Genomic DNA, 20,514 nt, shown 5'->3' with positions numbered 1-20,514 from the left:
TTGGTCTTCCCGCTCCGCGGCACGCGGCAATCCGCCGAAAATGGCTCCTCGACCCATTCGCTGCGCGGCAGATCAACCCGCCGCCGCGGCAGGTTTTGCGGCAAGGGCCTTGCCGCCGCGCGCGCGCCGCGCGCGGTTTTCCGCCAGTGTGTTCGTACCCTTAAACCACACCTCCGTGTCATAAGGTGGGTGCAGACAACGTTACTAGACTAGCTAGTCTAGTAACGTTGGGTGCAGACTACAGTTTTTTCTTTTTTTTTTTGGTCAGGCGAAACCGAGCTTGTGGCTTGTGCTGTTCTTGGACAACCACGGGAGAGAGGAGGTATTGCCTTTCCAAACTTGTTCGTTACGTCCTCGCAGTTAGCTTTTAAGGCCGGGATACATGCGACGTCTTTTTCGACGACATTCGCGCGGCAGAAAACGTCGCGGTGGCGCGACGCCCGGCTGGAGATACATGCAGCGTTGAAGCGGCGGCGCGCCGCCGCGTATCCGTCGACGCGAAAGCTAATGTGATTAACCTTTGCAAGGAGGTCTGTGAGAACCGCGACGCTGACCATTCTGTTAAAATCAGGAAAGTTTCACTTCGACACCACTGTAAAAATTTTAGCACGCGCGCGCTTAAGTATCTATAAAGATTTGCGTGCTCGAATGCATGCCGTCGCGTACCTTTCGACGCCCGCTCAGCCGCGGACACCAGCGGCTGCGGTTGTCTTCGACACATTCGTTTCAGGGAGGGAGCGCAGGCATTCTGATCCAAGATTAGGCCGTGTTCTCGAAAAAAAGCGACATTTAAAGTCTGATGAAGCGTTTATTTTCACGACAATAACATTTCCGTGCCAAAAACACGGCGTAGCTCAACGGCCATGGCGGTCAGTTAGCGGCGGCAGGCCGAGGACCGGAAGAGCGGGCTTGCTGCGCTGCTATTGGCTCGCTTCAGCCGCCGCTTCCGGTCTCACCGGACGCCGCGCGTCAAAATCTAGCCTGTCCTGATCGTCGGCGGCGGGCGTTTTTCTCGACGCCGGGCGTCAAATCTGCGCCGTCGGGCGAAAATCGACGACTCGCCGCGGTAAAAACGCTCCATGTATTCCGGCCTTTAAGGGTATTTTGCGTATCCTGCAAGGAAACGCGTCTTCGGCACGAACCCTGACTCGGTACTTTTTGGGCCCTTCTTTACGCTTTTTGGATCCCAAGAACCCTGTTAATCATGGACCTCAGTTAGAGCAACCTACAGCTTTATATGCCTCATCCTTGGCCTTTTACAGGCATGTAACAGTAGTAACACCTGATGTCAACATCGTCGCAGACCGTGTGGTGGACATTATGGACTTGATATTGTTACTTGTTGTGCCGGCGGCTCGTCGCTCACTTATACTCCGCGTTCAGTGGGCGCGTTTAGCGTCGGCACCTCTCCCAGACCATCCACGTGACTTTGTCTGGAAACTTGGCTGGGTAGTGCTCCCTACTTGTGATCGGTTAGAGCGGTGGGGTGTGTTACGCGCCAGTAGCGTACGGCTCTGAGCCGGACGCCGTATGGGTGGACGCTGCCTGCACGGGTGATGAAGCGACAGCAGCTGTGGTGGACTACTCTTTATCCGCCCTTCTCACACTACCTCTCCCTCCAGACACCTCCCCAGAGGCTGCAGAGTAAGCCGCCATTGCACTTGCTATCACCCGCACCGAACCTCGGTACATTTTAAGTGACTCTAAAACTGCGATTATAAATTTTGATCGAGGCCGAGTCCATGTCCCTGCTTTTGGCATAGTGTACTCTCCCGATGCACCCCCACCCCGCCAAGTGGAGCTGATATGGGTGCCTGCGCACTCCGGGAATCCCGCAAACCAGCCCGCTAGCCTTTTAGCCCGAGGTTCTATAAACCGGTCTCGGATCGGGGATTCACGAAGGAGCGCATGCACTCATTCAGAGAGCTGAAGCAGGCCTACAGAGCCTCACGCCAGCTCAACGCCCCGCCGCACTACTCCCTAGATAACAAAAAAGCTACACTCTGGCGCAGACTACAGACACACTCTCTCCCCTTTAACCTAGCCCACTATCATGCCTCCTTCCCTAATTCGGCATGCGTCCTATGCCCAGAACCCTTCGCCTCTTCCCTCTACATCCTTTCACTCTGTCCGGCCGACCCTCACCCGCGGGACCTAGAGAACCTCAAGACCTGGGAGGACTGGGAGCCCCTGCTGCGCTCGGAAGACTCGGCCGTGCAGACCATCGTACCGGCCGGGCTGCCAGTGCTATGGACCTTAGGAACATAAACACTTCAGTGCAATGGGGTCGTGCGGGGACCCTGAGGCGTGCCCCGAATTCCTTTTACAATAACTTTTTTTTCTCTCTCCAGTACTTGTCCGAATTGCCCGCTCCCGGAACCTAATCGCCAAGCTACAGTCACCTGCGTGGTAGCGCGTCTTTTTTCGCGCAGTTCATGCGGGATTTCGTGGGCAGGGCATTTCGTGCTTCGTCTCCCGCGGCCCGTCACCACGGGGGATGGTACACGGCCGCGGTAGTTCACATCAGCAACACTGTTAACGGCCTCACTTTCAGAATAACACCCTGCTCGGCTGCCACGACACGTCAGCGCTCTTTACCTTCTTCTCCTTCTTCTTCCTGTGTGGTGTTCGCGCTGCTGATACATATGGATCACTTTCAGAGCCCGCAGTGCAACACAAGCAGAAGAAGTCGCGATTGCTCTCGCGGCCTCACATTACGATTCAAAATACATAATCATCGACTCACGAGGGGCCTGTCGGAACGTCGAACAAGGCTGCACTCCCTTCCTAGCCTATCGAATATACCAAAATTGCTTACGGGATACGGACCCCGCAGACCGTTACCTTATATGGGCACCTGCTCATCAAGGATTGGCAGGAAACGAGGCAGCAGACGCAGCCGCCCGCGCGCTCTCTCACCAGGCTATTTTCTCCTCCCCACCTGATCAGCAAATATCACAACCAACTATCAAGATAGCCATCGCCTTTGCCCTAGCCCATGTAAAGGCCTCAAGACGGCGAATGAGCGGCTCCTTCTCCGCCTCTTCCCCAATACATTGCTGTGCGCGCAGCACTAAAATGTTTCGACCCCTCCTTTAGCGGCAACTGTCCGCACTGTAGTGCGGTGTCTTCGGACACCTATCACATGGTGTGGGCCTGCCCCTCCAACCCGGCTTTCCCCCCATCCCCAACCCAACCCGGAACGACTGGGAGGCGACCCTGCTCGGCTGCCACGACTTACACGCTCAACAAGCCTTAGTCGGGCGCGCCCGGGAGGCGGCCACCGCCACTGGGGTGCCATACTAGGGACCTCCACCTAGTGTTTGTAAGGATCAGTCCATTAAGGGCTGATCCAAACATACCTCCTGTCCCTTTTTAATAAATGTTTTCACCACCACCACCAACCGCGGCCACTTCCCCTGCGGCCGTTTTGCTCGCCTGTTAATTGTTGTCTTTTTATTTTATGGCGCAGTCGATGCGCCGCGGTCGCTGGTAGCTTTCGACGCCGCGCTGTGTGGCCAATTCTCAGCCATCTCCGACGGGAGCTGATCAGTTTTTCGTCCCCGAACTCTTTTTCTTGGGTGACGAAGTATTTCTACGGCAATGGTGATGCCCATTCATTTCTCTAAATAACGGTCGTCTTGTCCTGGGTTTTAGGCCAAACTGGCGCTAAGGTCTCCTTTTCAGTGTTTCAATGTTAAACTATTGCCTTTTCGCTCTTCTGACAATAGGTATATATGCTACTATTGCCTTTTCGCTCTTCTGACAATAGGTATATATGCTATCCTGTTTTACATCGCCCACGAGCAATTCCTGTTAGTTAGAGATGTTTATGGTACCTCTTTAATTGGCTCGCCTTACGTGCTTACTGTCATGTGTTCTTGTAGATGTCAATGTATCTGGTAACCTTGGCATGTGTACATCTGTATATTTTTTTTCTAAACAGCAAACCGCGATAAAAAAAGGAACGCGACAGCGCCTTGTCGCGCTGCCAGGGAGCCCACAGAACGCCACCGCATGTCCGGCTCTACGCCTTGCTCGATGGTAATTTGGTTTTTGGGGAAAGGAAATGCATTTGTCTCACAAATCGCAGTGAACATCTGAACCTCGCCGTAAGGAAAGGGAGAAAGATGGGAGCAAACGAACGAACTAAGACACCGTATTGGTAAATTGGTGTTTTTGAGGAAACGAAATGGCGTAATATCACTCTCACATGTCTCGTGGACACCTCAACTGCGCCGTAAGGGAAGGGAGGAACGTGGATGTGAAAGACGAAAGAGAAAGAAGTGACGTAGTGGCGGTCACCGGATTAATTTCGACTGCTTGGGCATCTTTCATGTGCACTGACACCGCACAGCATACGGGCGCATTTCGCTTTCCGTCTCCATCAAAATGGTGGTGGTGGTGAAAAACATTTATGGGCAATTAAATATTTTACAGAAAGGTGATTGGGGTAGGACCCTATTGGCCCTTTCCCCTCAGTACTAGGTGGAGCCCCTATTTCGGGGCCCCATTGGCAAGCAACGCCGCCCGCGTCCGGTGAACCAAGGCCTTTTGGCTCTTTAGGTCTTGACAGCCGAGCAGGGCCGCCTCCCAGTCCTCTCTGGTGGGATTGGGGTTGGGGCGGATAGATGGGTTAGGTTGACACGCCCAAATCATGTGGAAGGTGTCAGACACCTCCCCACAGAACTGGCACGTGCCATCAAAGGATGTATTGAAATGTTTAAGCACCGCCGGGCACAGTACAGTGTTAGTGAGAATTTTGATGAGGAGGCGCTCGTCAGCGCGATCCAGACCCTTACAAGGGGCCGGGTAGCGCCGGTGCTCCTCCTTGTAGTAATCGGTGATTTGTTTGAATGTAATGGCCAGATTGTCTGATTGGCAGTACCTTTCCAAGGACAGGGAGATAGCCCGGGGAGAGAGTGCGCGGGCGGCCTGATCGGCCTGTTCGTTTCCCTGGAGTCCCTGGTGACGGGGGCCCAAATCAGGTTGCGTGGAGTTTGATCTCCCGATCGACAGCTATAATCCAGTATGCGCCAGGCAAGCGGGGGAGCCCAGCCCAACTCGTAGTTGCGACAGGCCCCTCGCGAGTCGGTGATGATGTGTTTTGACTTGGGATTCGTGAGAGCCAGAGCAATTGCAATCTCCTCCGCGTGTGTTGGGCTGTAGGCTTTGAAAGTGAGCCCGTTAACTATGTTTGTGTTGTGTACGACTGCCGCCGTGTACCAACTCCGTGGTGTGGGCCGGCAACGTCTACGTAATACACATGTTCTTGGTTACCATAGTATCGCGCCAACGCTTACGCGCGCGCCTGGCGACGACCGCTATGGTCTTCTCTGGACATGTTGCGGGGAAGGGGTCGGACCCGGACGGCGCGTCTCCAGGGTTCTGGCACTCTCTCCCTTTCCTCAATGTGGTAGTCGTGTTTGATGTGTAGCCGGTCCAATAGGTGGCGACCGGACGTGGTCTGTGCAAGACGCGTGTATTGGTTGACTAAGTGGGCTTCTCGAAGCTCCCGGAATGTGTTCACCACGCTCAAGGACAGAAGTCTCTGGTTGGACGTGGTGACCGGGAGATCGAGAGCCCGCTTGATGACTTTCCGCTGGATGACCTCCAGTTGGTCATCATCGTGTTTGCGCAGGTGCAAGTAGGGAGTTGAGTAGAGGATTCTACTCGTTACGAAAGCATGGGCAAGCCGCAGTGCATCCTTGCTTCGTAATCCGCCCTGCTTGTTGGAGACCCAGCGGACCATTCGGCCCACCTGGTCTCCCACCGTGCGATGTTTGGCTAGGGTGGCGTCGACTCTGCGTTGGTGGTGTATGAAGAGGCCAAGGACGCGGATCTCCTTGGCCTCCCGGATCGGTCCCGAGGGGAGACTGATGCGAAGCGGAGTTGTGTCCCGAGAGGAGGGACGTAAGTGCACAAATTCTGATTTAGCTGGGGCGCACTGGAGTCCGCAGTAGGCCGCGTAGTCGTCGACTAGGGTCGCCGCTGCTTGCAGGCAGGACTCCATGTGGCCCAGGTTACCTTGCGTGGCCCAGATTGTAATGTCATCCGCATAAAGAGCGTGATGTATCCCGGGCAGAGAAGACAATTTGGAGGGAAGGCGAAGCATTGCCAAATTGAAGAGCAGAGGAGACAGGACCGCGCCTTGAGATGTTCCCCTCGAGCCGATGGTGTATGGCCCGTGTTCCGCATCTTGTATGCGTATATAGGCTTGACGGTCTGTAAGAAATTGACTTATGTAATGGAATGTTTTGTGGCCACAGTGTGTGTTACTGAGGTGGTCCAAAATTACTTCATGTTTGACGTTGTCGAATGCGCCTTTAAGATCCAAGGCCAGGACCACCTTCTCGTTGTGGGGACATTCGACAGGATCTAAAATATCGTGGTGGAGCTGCAGAAGTATATCTCTGTGCTGACTTGTGATGACGAAAACCGAACATGGTGTCCGCGAAAATGTGCTGTGTTTCGAGATAATCGGAGAGTCTGTCGCGCACCATCGTCTCCATCAGCTTGCCGACACAAGACGTCAGAGAGATGGGGCGAAGGTTCTCCACATCGATAGGTTTGCCGGCCTTCGGGATGAACGTCACGAGAGCCGATTTCCAATCGAGAGGGAGAGGAGTCTCTCCGTCCCATATGCTATTGATGTATTTGAGGAGCGCGGCGTAGGCTGCGTCAGGAAGGTTGGCCAAAAGCTTGACCGTAACCTCGTCGCGCCCAGGGGCAGTGCCCCGCTTCATCTTGCTTAAGGCCGCCCGGAGGTCGTGGAGGTGGAACGGCTTGTCCAGCTCCGTGTTCTCTTCGCCTGCATACGAGTACGCCGCCGGCCGGGGGTCCTTAGTGGTGCACAGGTATCGATCCCTGAGCGTGTGCGCTAGCTGTGTTGTCGATCCTGTAAAGTTCTGCAATGCCCTATGTAAGTGGCGTTGGGTTTCCATGCGTGTTTGTATTGGATCGATGAGAGGCTGGAATAGGCGCCACGTGTTGCGGCCAGACATCTGGCGCGCAGCCGCGTTGCACCGGTCCACCCAGTTAGTGTCGGCTAGCTGAGTAGCATATTCCGCTGCCTGTTGTGTGAGTTCGAGGATGCGTTTCTTTAGGCGTCTGTTATGTTTCTGTTTCTTCCATCATTTGGTGAGGCTGTGGCGGGCCTCCCAAAGGTGGAGCACGTGGTTGTACACGTCCGTTTGTGTTTCTGTGAGCTGTATCTGCTTTTCGTGTTGTGTGAGTGTAGACGCGAACGATTTGGACCATGCGTCGTATCCCGACTGGAGGGGGTCTACGATGGGTAGAGAGGTGCGAAAAGTGGTCCAGTCCTGGACACGACTTTGTGTTAGTGGGCGTTTCAGGGGTCGCATGTAAATGGTTGTGTTGATTATACAGTGATCACTAGCCAGAGTGTCCTCTGTATTCAGCCAGTCGGCATGGCGTATGTTGCGTGTAAATGTGAGGTCCGGGCAAGTATCTCGTTGAATCGAATTGCCGACACGTGTTGGGTTTGCGGGGTCAGTGTGTAGAGTCCAAGTGTGGAAAGAAGTTCCGCAAGCTTCCTCCCACGTCTGTCCTCCCGGGGTTAACCCCATAGCCTGCTCGAGGCGTTGAAATCCCCGACGATCAGAAGGGGATCCCTTCCAGCCACCTGCATAGCTTGGGTGAAAATTTCATTGAACGTGACGTTCTTAAGTTTAGGTGGGCAGTAAATGTTTAGAATGTGCACAGGTGGGTCAGACGGCTTTAAGGGCAGCACTGACACCATCGTGTATGGGAAAGGCGGTGTTGTGGAGAGCGTGACCTCCTGCGCAGTATACTGCTTGTGAACAAGTATACATGTCTGCGGGTTGTGTTGAAATGTAGTGTAGTTTGTTAGTTTGGCCCCGGCGCCGGGTTCCTGAAGGGCAACCACGGCAACGAGGAACTCAAAGGTCTCAAAATAGAGGCGGAGATGAGTCCGCTTCGTGCGGTTCTTGAGACCACGGCAGTTCCACTGCGTTAGTGTAAGCGGCGGAGTTGTTCTTGCTCGCGACTTAGGGTTGGGAGCCATGGTCGGAAGCGGAGGGTGGGGTTACGTTGTTAAAACGCTAGTGCCCGGCGCAGACGTGCAGGAGTCTTCCGAGAAGTCAACCTCATCGGGAATAACTCTCTTGAATTTGGGCGGGGGGGGGGGGGGGTTAGCGTCCCTGATGGGCCCTACGCGTTTAAGGACGCGCGGATTGTCTTTTATCCATTTTTGGATAATATGAGTCACGGCTTTTGTCACCTGTGCGATGACACTCTCCACCTGACGCGCAATGGTATTGTGGATAATTTTAAGGCGAAAGCCTTTAATGCCTCATACTGTCGTTAGCATACGCGTCGGCAGCCGTGTCGACAGACGCGTCGACAGGAGTGTCGACAGACGCGTCGGCAGCCGTGTCGATAGACGCGTCGGCAGAAGTGTCGACAGACGCGTCGGCAGCCGTGTCGACAGATGCGTCGGTAGATTCGTCCGCATTTCGGCGTCACTGCTCAAAATGCTCAAGGTTCGAGCATAAATATAGGCGCATCTAGTGAATGCATGGGCTTCATAAATAAAATAAAAGGAGTAAAGTCAAGAAAAGGGAATTAAAAAATAAAAATAAGAAAATAAACTATAAAAACAAAATAAAATAAGACGTTAAAATAAACATAAAAAACTACAAAATTAATAAACGGAGCAAAAAATAAAAAAAAGAATAGTAAAAATAAAAAAGTAAATAAAAACAAACAGTGCGCCAGGAAACGCTTTCGCCTTGCAGCACTTTAGAGAGCCAAAGTGCCCCCTCAATTTTCTGGGGAGGTCAGCCAATTGTGTTTCAACTGCGGTCACCCGGGTCTCCAGGGCCGCGGCGCGACTCTCCACAGGCGGAGGGATCTCCCTGTCATGTTTTCTGCCTCGTCGCTCGACGCGGGCGGAGTATGGAATTGGGCTTTGAGCGAGTTAAGCTCGGTGGCTAGTTTTTCGTTTTGAGCTCGCAAGAGGGCGAGCTCGCGCTTGAGTTCCTGCGCCTCGGCGGTGCTGGTGGGGGAGGAGGGAGGAGGGGAAGGAGAGGAGGCGACCCTGGGCCAGCTGCCTACCTTGGGTTGGTTGCAGGCGGCGCCGCCAGATGAAGCGCTCAGAGCTGGGAACTCCGCTGCTCCGGGTGGTGGCGGTACCGTTGCTGTCTTGCCAGGGCGAGGCCGTGGCGTCTTCTGGTTGTTTTGCTGCCGGCCGAGGGCGTGACTTCCCCATATCGCGCCAGAATTGGCTCCCTTGGGTGGCTTGATTGGCGGCCTGGGCCCTGGCTGCGGAAGCCGGATGAATTTGCTGGTGCATTCGAAGGAGCTGGTCAGGTGCGGGCCCCCGCACATTATGCAGATGGGATTGCAAACGTGGGGGGCCATCCCCTCAGTACCAACCCCCACGTTCTGGCCACAAAGGCCGCATCTTGGGAGGAACGCCACCACCCGTTCGGCGCGATGCCTTGCCCTTTGAACGCCACACTTTTTGAGGAAAGGAAATGGTGCAGTAATCCTCTCTCATCTCGGTGGACACCCAAACCGCACCGTACAGGAAGGGAAAAACACCATCACCCCTCAGTGCGATGCATTGCCCTTTGAACGCAACGATTTTTGAGGAAAGGAAATGGCGCAGTAATTCTCTCTCATCGCGGTGGACACCCGAAACGCACCGTACAGGAAGGGAGGAAGTGGGAGTGAGAGAAGAAAGAAGAAGAGGGACGTAATGAAACTGAAAAATGTATTTGAGGAAAGGAGATTACGCAGTAACTCGTGCATATCTCGGTGGACACCCCTAAAAAAATTTAGGGGGCACTTTGGCTCTCTAAAGTGCTGCGAGGCGAAAGCGTTTCCTGCGCTGTTTGTTTTATTTACTTTTTTATTGTTCATTTTTTTAGTTTTTATTTTTGCTTTTTGATTTTTGTTTATTTTTATTTCATATCATTTTTATTTTGTTTTTATTTTTACTTCCTTATTTTTATTTTTTATTTTTCCTTTTCTTGACTTTATTCCTTTTATTTTATTTATGAAACCCATGCTTTCCTTTATTCATGCTCGAACCTTGAGCCTTCGTATCGGAGTGGTAGCGTCTTCGCTTCAAATTCAAAGCTAATTAAAATGATAAAGGCCCTTGTTCGATTCCCACCCTCGGCGCAATTTCTTTTTAAGCAGTGACGCCGGAAGGCGGACAAATCTGCCGACGCGTCTGTGGACACGCCTGCCGACGCGTCTGCTAACGACAGTATGAGGCATTAAAGGCTTTCGCCTTAAAACGCGGACACATCTGCCGACACGGCTGTCGACACGGCTACTAACGACAGTAAGAGGCATTAAAGGCTTTCGCCTTAATATGCCGGTACAGATAAAGTTTGGCTGGTGTACGTAGGAGATTAAACTGTATTCGGCGAAGAATGGGAGCAAATGTACAGTATCTGAGTCGCTTATTGCGGCGGACACCTGAAACGCGCCGTAACGGAAAAGAAGAATGAGAGAAAGCGGTGCCGTAATGGAGGTCTACGGAATAATTTCGACGACCTGGGGATCTTTAACGTGCGCTGACATCGCACAGCACACGGGCGCCTTTTGCGTTTCACTTCCATCGAAACGTTGCCGCCGCGGTCGGGTTCGAACCCGGGTACTCCGGCTCGATGGGCGAGCGCCTTAACCACTGAGCCACCGGGGCGGAAAACGGGAATGCGCCCTGTTTTCCCCTAGTGCACACTCTGCGGTGAATCGCACGCCACCCTGGACCACATCCTCTTCGGCTGCCCTACCGATCCTCGCCCGCAGGGACAGGCCGCCATCGGTACATGGGAGGAATGGGAGGCCGTCCTTGCGTCGTAGGACCCGGGCACGCAACTTCGCTGTGTGAACCGGAGTGCCCTTGCCATGGCCCTGCGTGGCCTGGACACATGAGCGTAATGTGAGGGCTGTGCGGTGGCACTGAGACCTTGTACGGTCCAAACTTGCTTGCATAATAAAGTTTTCCATCCATCCATCGATGGGCATCACACAGCACACGTCCAACACAATTCGCAAAGCTCTGATCAGCTACCGAAGGCCGTAACTATGACTATCAGTCATAGTTGAGCCCAGCTTGTGACAGTTTTCTCGTGGAGAGCGCTTTTAGAGAGGCTTTTTCCTATTAGTTTCAGGCAACATATGGAGGCTGATGTGACTTTTTTGGCGCAACTGATATCTTCTCAGGCACCGTAAATATTTGCGGCAGATATGTCAGCTTAACCAGCGCATTTTCTTCGGCTTAAAGCATTAGTACGTTGCTGTAGAGACAAGATGAGCGGCTTCATCGGCGGTGCACAACACCCTAGTGAGCTTTTGTGAGGGACTATGGTCCCTTTCCGTGAATAATGAGTCCAATAAACTTCTCTTCAAGGCAAACAATTGAGAGAGAGAGAGAGAGAATTGCTGAGGCTCAGCTTAGCTAAGCCTGGGGAATACGAAGCATATTAGTGGCTAGGCTTGGTAATACATGGCTTTCCTTGGTTGAATACTTGGTCATTTTAATACAACCACTAGAAGCCTTCGTCGTGGAGGAATACAACGGCATGGCTACAGCGGAATGCCGACTAACCCCGAGACGCGCGTTGGGTGAGCGCCTGGATTGCCACGGAAGCCGCGTCTGCCTGTCCGGTGGAGCGAGCGTTTCACCTACACCGAGTGTGAACGCGCGTTCGAAATGCGCGGGAATGCGCGGGTGTGACGGCTAGGGGTCCCACGGCGACGGCGCGAGGTGGAGGCCGGCTCTCTCATCCGATGTCACGTGGTGTGACGTCACGGTGTCACGTGGCGTGACGGCTAGGGGTCCCACGGCGACGGTGCGAGGTGGAGGCCGGCTCTCTCATCCGATGTCACGTGGTGTGACGTCATGGTGTCACGTGGTGTGACGTCACGGTGTCACGTGGTGTGACGTCACGGTGTCACGTGGTGTCACGGCTAGGGGTCCCACGGCGACGGCGTGAGTGGTAGCTCTAGCAATATGCTTCGCGTAAAACTTTATTACAACAGGTATTCGGGGACCCGCCGCGGTGGCTCAGTGGTAAGGCGCTCGTCTACCGAGCCGGAGTACCCGGGTTCGAACCCGACCGCGGCGGCCGCGTTTCGATGGAGGCGAAACGCAAGAGGCGCCCGTGTGCTGTGCGATGTCTGTGCACGTTAAAGATCCCCAGGTGGTCGAAATTATTCCGGAGACCTCTACTACGGCGCCTCTTTCTCTCTTTCTTCTTTCACTCCTACCTTCCTCCCTTCCCTTACGGCGCGGTTCAGGTGTCCGCCGATATACGTGAGACAGATACTGCGCCATTTCCTTTCCTCAAAAAACCAATTTACCAATTTACAGGTATTCGGGGCACGCCCCAGGGTCCCCGCACGACCCCACTCCACTCAAGCGTTTATGTTCCTGAGGTCCATAACACTGGCAGCCCGGCCAATGGCGATGGTCTGCAAGGCCGGGTCCTCCGAGCGCAGCAGGGTCTCCCAGTCCTCCCAGGTCTTGAGGTCTCTATAGGTCCCGCAGGGGAGGGTCCGCCGGGCAGAGGGAAAGGATGTGGAGGGAAGAAGCGAAGGGTTCTGGGCATAGGGCGCATGCCGGAGTAGGGAAGGAGGGATGATAGTGGGCTAGGGTAAGGAGCGCGGGGAGGGTGTGTGTCTGTAATCTGCGCCAGAGTGTTGCGTGTCTGTTATCTAGGGAGGGGTGGGGCGGAGGGTAGAGCTGGCGAGAGGCTCTGTATGCCTGGGTCACCTCACTGAATGCATGCGCTCCTTCGTGAATCCCGCATCCGAGGCCACCTGAGCCCGGCTTAAAGAACATCGGGCTAAAAGGTTGGCGTCCTCGTTTCCGGGATTCCCGGAGTGCGCAGGCACCCATATCAGCTCCACTTGGCGGGGCGGGGGTGCATCGGACGAGTCCAGTATGCCAAAAGCAGGGACATGGATTCGGCCTCGAGCAAAATTTAGAATTGATATGCTATCCTGTTTTATATCGCCCACGGGAGGTTCCTTTTAGTTACTTAGAGATTTTTCTGGCACCTCTTTAATTGGTTCGCCTCGCATAGTTAATGTCATCTGTTCATGTAAATGCATGTCAATGTATGTGGTAACCTTGGCATGTTTACATATGCAAATAAAATTTTCCTAAACGCAAATTTAAATACAAACCGCACAAGTAATTTCACCTCAAGGACGCGTAAGCCTGTGTGCTGTAATTAAGTGATAATAAGAGATGATGTTTTACTGCGTAGCTCTTTGGCTTCCGTTTTGCGGCGTCGATGTCGCCGTTGTCCCTCGTGTCCACGGAGATATGTGAGAGCAATAATTTCCTTTCCTCAAATACAAATTTCATTTTCTTCTTTGCCGCCCCTATTACTTCTCTCACTCCCACTTCCTCCCTTCTTGTACGGTGCGGTTCAGGTGTCCACCGAGATGACAGAGAATTACGGCGCCATTTCCTTTCCTCAAAAGGCGTTGGGTTCAAAGGGCAAGACCGCACCGGACTGGTGGTGCCGTTCCATGGACTCGCTAGCAGAGCTACAACACCATTAATTAGTAATTTGTCATTACTTTGTAATTCGTCATTAATTATGTGTGATGGCATTCAACGGCGGCGTGACCAGTGCACCGATGGCAGTCAAAGTGGTGCGGAAAACATTTTCGCCTCTACGCTTTCGCCTCTGCGCATACCCGCCGCGTTGCCGGCTTCTAACCCGACCGCGGCGGCCGTGTTTCGATGGAGGCGGAACGCAAGAGGCGCCCGTGCACGTTAAAGATCCCCAGGTGGTCGAAATTATTCCGTAGACCTCCACTGCGGCACCTCTTTCTCTCTTTCTTCTTTCACTCCTACCTTCCTCCTTTTCCTTACGGCGCGGTTCTGTCCACCGAGATATGTGTGACAGATACTGCGCCAATTCCTTTCCTCAAAAAACCAGCCAACCAACCTGCCGACACCGCTGTCGACACGGCTGCCGACATGGCTGCCGACATGGCTGAGGCATTAAAGGCTCTCGCCTTAATAAAACGACACGAAACGAAGCGACAGTTCTCCACACACAAATGCTCCACAGAGCGTTAGAACGGACATCGCCGACATGCATGACATGCCGATTGAAAATACACGACCTGGAAGGTCGTGGACTCTTAACACTCCGCTGCAAATCCGCTGTAGAGAAAACCACCCAGATGACGCATTTTCGGCTCGTCTACGGCACGGAGGCAGCCAGCAAGTCCAGTGCCATTCTCCAAAAGGTCACGGGATAAGAGAAGATTGACGCAAATGCCTGTCTTCCACATCACAGAAGAAGGCCTGACAGCTCGCTGGGCTACGAATCCAAAAAAAGCAGCGCACCGGCATTATGCGGTACAACCTACGGCGACGTGACGGACGGCATAAACCAAGGGACAGAGACGTGGTGTGAACACCAACCTGCGTTAAGAACATAGTGAAAATCGTTTACCGCGTTATTTTTCGGACCATGGAGGAATATGGGAATTGGACTACGAACACATTTACAGAGCGACAGCGTTTCAGTGGCGCTTACCACGGCATGCCGTAGATCTGAAATCCGACACGGGCAGAAATCGAAACTACTGTTTTCATTTTCAGGGTGTGTTTTGGGTCTTTTATTACAATCGCTGATGTACGGGAGTGTCTGTATTCTCAGTGTATATTTTTTCTATCTGTCGTTTTGCGTTGTACCACCATGAACAGAAGGCCGCCGCAATGGCTTAGTGGTTAAGGCATTCGACGAGAACTGCAGGCGGTCGAAATTATCCGTAGCCCTCCACAGCGGAGATCTTAGAGTAAGTGGCTCTCGGACGTTAAACCATTTGAAAGAAATTATCGTATGCTTGTGCGCTCCGCCTGCCGCGCTTGGCAAAGCGGGAAGTGGGAAATCCCGCTCTCCTTCGGTAGGGCATAGGAGGGAAAGGCCGGAAGGCGGCTGCCGAAGGAATAACCGAATAACAAAATGAATAACAATGACTCAGCAAAAATGACTGCCTCCCTGCCACGTTCGGCAGGAGCCAAAGTGGAGTGAGACATCCCCTTCTCCACTTTTAGGTGAAAGGAGGCGGAGGCCCGAAGGTGTCTACAACGAAAAAATTCACAGGGTGGCTCTCAAGCGCATCTCAATTGACTGCCTCCGGTTATAAAAGTGAACAAGGGAGGAGGAGCCGCAGGGGGCTCAACCAACGTTGCGACAATAGGTTGTGTCGGTGGAAGCGTTCAAGAGTACAAAGAGACCCAATGCCAAGCCAACGACATGAAAGAATGCTGTCGTGTAAACCATTCATTTCGGTTTGCCGAAACAACGAAGGCCACACATCGAACATTGTATTTCTGCTGTGTTCCAGCTCATATATAAGAACCGCTTTGGTCCGAGAAGGTATCAATCCGTTTTTTTTTATCATTCAAGCCATATTTTGACTCGAAGAAGTATTCCACTTGACCCACCATTACCTCCAGAGTTCTAAAACGCAAACGTTTGGCTACCCAGTCGTGGGTATCGCAAACTGTATTGAATGGTAAATAGCAGAATCATGTGAGTAAAGAGTCAACACACGGAGATCCCTTGAAGGTGAAAAATGAGGTCATATTCACAGAAGAAGAAAAAAGGCCGCTTCAGCAGTTTTCTCTTGGCGTGGCACCTAGCTTGAAGTTCTGAATGAAATCCCAGGTGAAGTGCTGGCAGAGGGGCCTGGTCTGCTCGGAGCTTGGCAAGACCTCCAAGTAGCGGCAAGAACTGGGCACGGCACTGCGCACGCGCTCCGCGACACGCTCCGTCATGTGTGGACTGCTTACAGCGAGCCACTGCAACCGCGGAGCCAGGCTTACCAGTCTGTAAAGGCTCTTCTCGCCCACAAACGTGTTCCTCAGGCATAGGTGCGTCAGACATAGTTTTTGGCTTCCATACGTTTCCCTGTAGAACGATTTGAATGCTTTTCTCGTGAATGCCGTGTGTCCCAAGAACAATACTCGCAGGCTCTGACCGTGCAGGAGCGCCATGGCGGCACCCGCGTCCCTAACGTACGTACGCTCAATGTCCAGGACAACGAGGTTGGCGATCGCGGGCAGTATGTCGGTCAGTACTTGGTCGTTAAACAGGAAGCAGCCTTCGAAGCCAAGGGCACGAAGCGACGGGTACGGCTCCAGCATGGCGAGCCCGATCGCAGACGCGAATCCACAGTCGGCAAGGTCCAGCAACTGGAGTTCGCGTGGGTATGGCCGGCCCTCCTCGAAGCTGAAGAACTGCTCCGGGCTGAACCAAGACTGCCGCAGTGACAGCTGAGTGAGAGTCGGCGGCAGGTCGCACACTGTGGCATTGTTCACTCGAAGATGACGGGCGAGGAAGCCGTGAGTGATGTTCAAGACCTGCGTGTAAGCGGGAACACTTGTAGAGGCTTTTGGTACGTTAGCACTTATAGGGGCCATTCCTCGTATTTATCCATTGCGTCTTTGTTTGTCTTACTCTGTTTCTGGAAGGCTGCTCACAACCTTCCTAGTCGTATATAAATATATTATAGCAACCTGCCAGCCGTGTCAAGGGCCAACTCAATTAACTGAGAGAGGTTGCTCGGGAACAGCAATCGAGGTCGCAACCCTAAGAAAAACACCGAAGCCCTACAGATGGTAGCCCCCGCCACAAATGGGCACTTGTCCATCGCTCGACCGCTCCGCCACTGCGCCAAGAGTGGCATAAGGGCTGCCTCGAAGCTATGACTGTTAACGAATCAATCACCGAAATGGACATCCATTCATCTATCATGAAAAAACATCTAAAAAAGGCTTACATGAGAAGGAGAACTTGTAGAGATAACATCAGTGACCGTTAATGCTAGTTTCCGGATTATCATTATCATAAGACCGACTACGCCCACTGCAGCGTGAAGGGCTCTCCTATGTTTCTGACAACATGAATCTATATAGCGCCTGTGAATTCACGCAAGGCATACATTTTTGTAGGGACGCGTCAAGAAGTTGGCGTTTCAGCGCGTTGGGGAACATCAACAGCACTGTATGGACTGGCTAGACAAGGGAAACTTCCATATATTGCATAGTCCGTTCAATCCAGACGTCAGCGCCAAATCCAGACATCAGCGCCAAAAATCCTCGTCACCGAGCAAGTTTAAACCTCCAACAGTGCTTACAAAGCAGCTTTGTTTCCTGTGCCTCAAACTATTTGGCTAACACCCAGCCTTTCGGGCTGCGTTCACGTCCGGAATTTCATTTTCTAAACATAAAATCCCTTTCACTAACCACGTGCCCTGAAGTATTGAAACCGAAACTAAATGGAGTTCCCGACATCAGGGCCAACTGCCGCTTTCACGCCTGGTTTGTCACTGGAGGCGAAACATATAATTTCATCTACCTCATCACCGAGAGTGGGGGCAGATCATAGGTCAGCTCATATATATCTTCTAATGTTGGGTTATCGATGAGGGAAGGCATTGTGATAGATATGATAATTAAACATTCCTTGTTCTTCATGTAAAACATTGATGTTCTTTTAACTGAAGACCGCAACAATTGCTCGCTTTAAAGAAGTTTTATTTTTATCACAATAAACGTGTTGCTTCCTCTTAGACTAGTTCGGTCTCACTACTCCAGTATAAGGCTTTGAACTTGTGTTCGGAAGAGGGAACCCTTCGTTAATCGCTGGCGCCAAGAAACGCTCACCATGAGTGAGGGGCAGTGCTCGGTCAGGTAGGCGAAGAACTGCGCGGAAAGTCTCCCTCCTCATCCTCGTCTCTCGGTGTGTCTATGCAACGGATTATGTGCAGTTCCACGATGCTGGCATCGCCGTGGGTCTCGAGGAGGCTGGGCACCTGTCGAGCCTTGAGCGGAAACGAAGTCACGCGTAGCACGCGCCGCAGCGAGCGGTCCCGTGCCACACGCCACCATCGCCGACATACCCTGGAATGAAGAGCCGTGCGGTAGTGTTGTCGTATTGTTTTATTTGGCACATATGTAGGTGTTAACGGATACGTGAGCTCTATCAGAGGCAAAGCTCATTAACTCCGATGGTGAATAGCCGTTAATTCACCGTCCTAGACTCCGAATCCATTGAAGCTAAGGATGCTCCGACTTCCAGAGAATTCAGACAAGGTTTGCGTGAAGGAATCCGTCAGGGGTGATCTACACCAGCGCGTTGAACTGGCGAGTGTAGAAGTAAAGAGGTGAGAATTGAGGCATAATGTTCTGTTGCCACTTACTGGTGGCGTCGCTGCTATCTGCATTTTCCACTTTCTAAAAGTTTGCGGAATACATTGCCTGAGTATGATTCCTGCTACTCCAACCTTTCACCTCCATCGCCGTATGGAGAGCACCATTCGTCGCTACTACCACGCCAAGCTCGTTGATATATTAATTATTCGAATTTCTGCCACTCTGCAGGGGAACACATAGTAGGTGCGGATGAGAAGCCCTGGACTGGCACCCATCCTAAAGATGACACCTTGCATAGCCATTTAATATCCTCCCCCATGATCCCGGACGCGACTGGTGACTGGCTAGAAGCGGCACCAGTCCAAACATAAAATCCTGACTGATCGCTAGTTACTCATCTTCTGCAGCTTTAGCAGATGCGCTTAAAAGAAAATCCTGACTGATCGGTAGTTGCCCGTCTTATGAACCTTTTGCAGATGAGATTGGTGCATGGTATTCTCCTCAGGAAGACCAGCTTCCTCGTGACATCATGGCAACCCCAGCGTGTATATACCACTTACATGCTGAGTAAGGCCCCGCAACGCGCACCCAGGCATCAAAAGAGAATGAGCCTCAAAACTGTGGAATCGCAACTACATATCGTCTCCTGCACAACGTTATACATGTGGAAATTGGGCCATGCGCGGCTGTGCCGCACCTATGTTTCAAAACATGACGTAACGTTTATCTGCCATTATTTCCTAACACACGTCTGCTCGAGGAGACAACAAGCCTACGGCGAGACCTGCGGGAGCATTTTTAACATCTGTGTGATCTTATTTGTTGAAGTATTTTTGTACCTTCCTCAGTTATCATGCGTTTAGATGCTGCAAAGACGAGGGAAGGCATCAGATCTACGTAGGGCGCTCGTTTATTTCATGCGTTCAGGCGTCATGGTGAATGCAAGATCAAGCCGGATCCTCGCTGTTAATAGTTCACACTAATTAGGCTGTCGCTATAAACTACAAAGAAGCGTTGAATAGCGCTTGATGGAACCTCTAATAAACTTCAGAGCGAAAGTTCCGCTCAGCGATGTAGTGCCGCGCCGCCACCCTTGGCCTGACATGCTTCATAGAAGCTCCGAAGCATCGACTGCAAAGTGACACACAGCGTAGCAGTGAAGGCCGACTTACCTCGCGCAGACGCATACTTCGTCGAACGACTTAAGGTGCCCGAACACCTCCAAGAGGAGGCTCTCCGGCAGATGCTCGATGATGATGATGATGATGATGATGATGTCCTCGGGCTCGTTCTCCATGGGTGGAACTTCTTCCTTCTGAACGTGCACGTGGCGCTCTTCTTCCACTTTGAGCGCATGCAGTCGGAAAGAATGATGCAGTCGAGCATAATGGTTCCGGTGTCACGTCGACGGCATTTACGTTGTCGTCAAAAGAAAGTGAAATAATCCCGGCTTTTCTCCACGAAATTCCTTGATTGGTCGAGAACTCACCTGCCATTGTGGCATAATCTCAAGTGGCCCACCCCATTGTGAACAAACTGCCCACCGTCTCGCTACCTTACGGGGGCTCGGGAAGAGCCACCATAGTCTCACAAGCCCGACTGGTCGCTCTGATTGATACAGCCAGCTGTCGGGTCAGTGGCCCTCCGCTCAACCGCTACACCACGGTGCCAATAGCGGTATGGCTCACCACCGTCTATGAGTGTAAGCGATTCTCGCGACGCAATCAAAACCACGTGGTAACAGTGGACCAATCATAGGGAGCCTCCTAGCTTGAATAACGGCGGACGCCAAAATTTGGAAGTTTGGCAACCAAAAAATTCAAAAGGGCCCCAAGAAAATTAGAAGTAGGCCGACGCTATTGAATGGATTAAGGTAGGTTAGCAGGAAATAGTCTGTGGATTAAGCTGGATTAGTGCTTCCGACGAGTATAAATTCATATAATAATGTATGGATGGCAATAGAAAATTCCAACACGTGATGAATCCATACCGTATATCAACCATAAAACTGGTTCCAAACTGACTATTGCGGGGAAATTGGGAGAACTCAACTTGTGCGGGCTAATTTGTTGCCATACCACTCACAGTTCCAGTCTTACGGTTTATATGCCACAGCGTTCCGAAAGATGGACTGTTTCGCGATGAAGAGCGCACAGCACGCGAAGACCTCGGGCTTCGTAAGAAAGTATTTAAGTGAGAACAGCTACGCAAGCATCCCATTTCAACGCTACAGTATTAGTTACTTTGGCACTGTGGTATGCCATTGACTATGAGAGGCTGTAGCGACGAAAAAGAAGTCTTATGTCTGTGTGCGAGGG

General features: G+C 52.2%; 2 protein-coding genes across 2 annotated transcripts; both read right to left on the bottom strand.

The window, feature by feature from the left end:
• Positions 1 to 4,387: 4,387 nt before the first annotated feature.
• On the bottom strand, positions 4,388 to 9,405 carry LOC149366803 (uncharacterized). Its single transcript, XM_089571855.1, has 2 exons — positions 9,100 to 9,405; positions 4,388 to 4,603 (listed from the first exon to the last, which is right to left on the bottom strand). Exons 1-2 carry the CDS (start codon positions 9,403 to 9,405, stop codon positions 4,388 to 4,390), a joined length of 522 nt encoding a protein of 173 aa, XP_089427981.1.
• A 6,247-nt stretch (positions 9,406 to 15,652) lies between these two features.
• Positions 15,653 to 19,692, bottom strand: LOC149366802 (uncharacterized). The gene is made up of 5 exons (XM_089571833.1): positions 19,686 to 19,692; positions 19,369 to 19,540; positions 17,748 to 17,944; positions 16,770 to 16,789; positions 15,653 to 16,402 (listed from the first exon to the last, which is right to left on the bottom strand). The coding sequence occupies exons 1-5, from the start codon at positions 19,690 to 19,692 to the stop codon at positions 15,653 to 15,655; spliced, it is 1,146 nt and encodes a 381-aa protein (XP_089427959.1).
• Between the last annotated feature and the right edge of the window lie 822 nt (positions 19,693 to 20,514).

This window comes from Amblyomma mixtum, chromosome 1 (genome assembly GCF_055824585.1).
Source record: "Amblyomma mixtum isolate Tamu chromosome 1, ASM5582458v1, whole genome shotgun sequence".
Taxonomy (NCBI): domain Eukaryota; kingdom Metazoa; phylum Arthropoda; class Arachnida; order Ixodida; family Ixodidae; genus Amblyomma; species Amblyomma mixtum.
This window is presented reverse-complemented; position numbering and strand designations above follow the sequence as displayed.

What these genes read in the sequence shown, in the direction of transcription:
- LOC149366803 (XM_089571855.1), bottom strand. Translation starts at nt 9,405, where the DNA reads ATGGCCCCCCACGTTTGCAATCCCATCTGCATAATGTGCGGGGGCCCG. An exon ending in CCGCCTGCAACCAACCCAAG is followed by an intron (nt 4,604 to 9,099) that starts GTAGGCAGCTGG and finishes CAATCCCACCAG; the next exon opens with AGAGGACTGGGAGGCGGCCC.
- LOC149366802 (XM_089571833.1), bottom strand. An exon ending in GAAGTATGCGTCTGCGCGAG is followed by an intron (nt 17,945 to 19,368) that starts GTAAGTCGGCCT and finishes TCTTCATTCCAG; the next exon opens with GGTATGTCGGCGATGGTGGC. An exon ending in GGAGGGAGACTTTCCGCGCA is followed by an intron (nt 16,790 to 17,747) that starts GTTCTTCGCCTA and finishes TTTTCATGATAG; the next exon opens with ATGAATGGATGTCCATTTCG.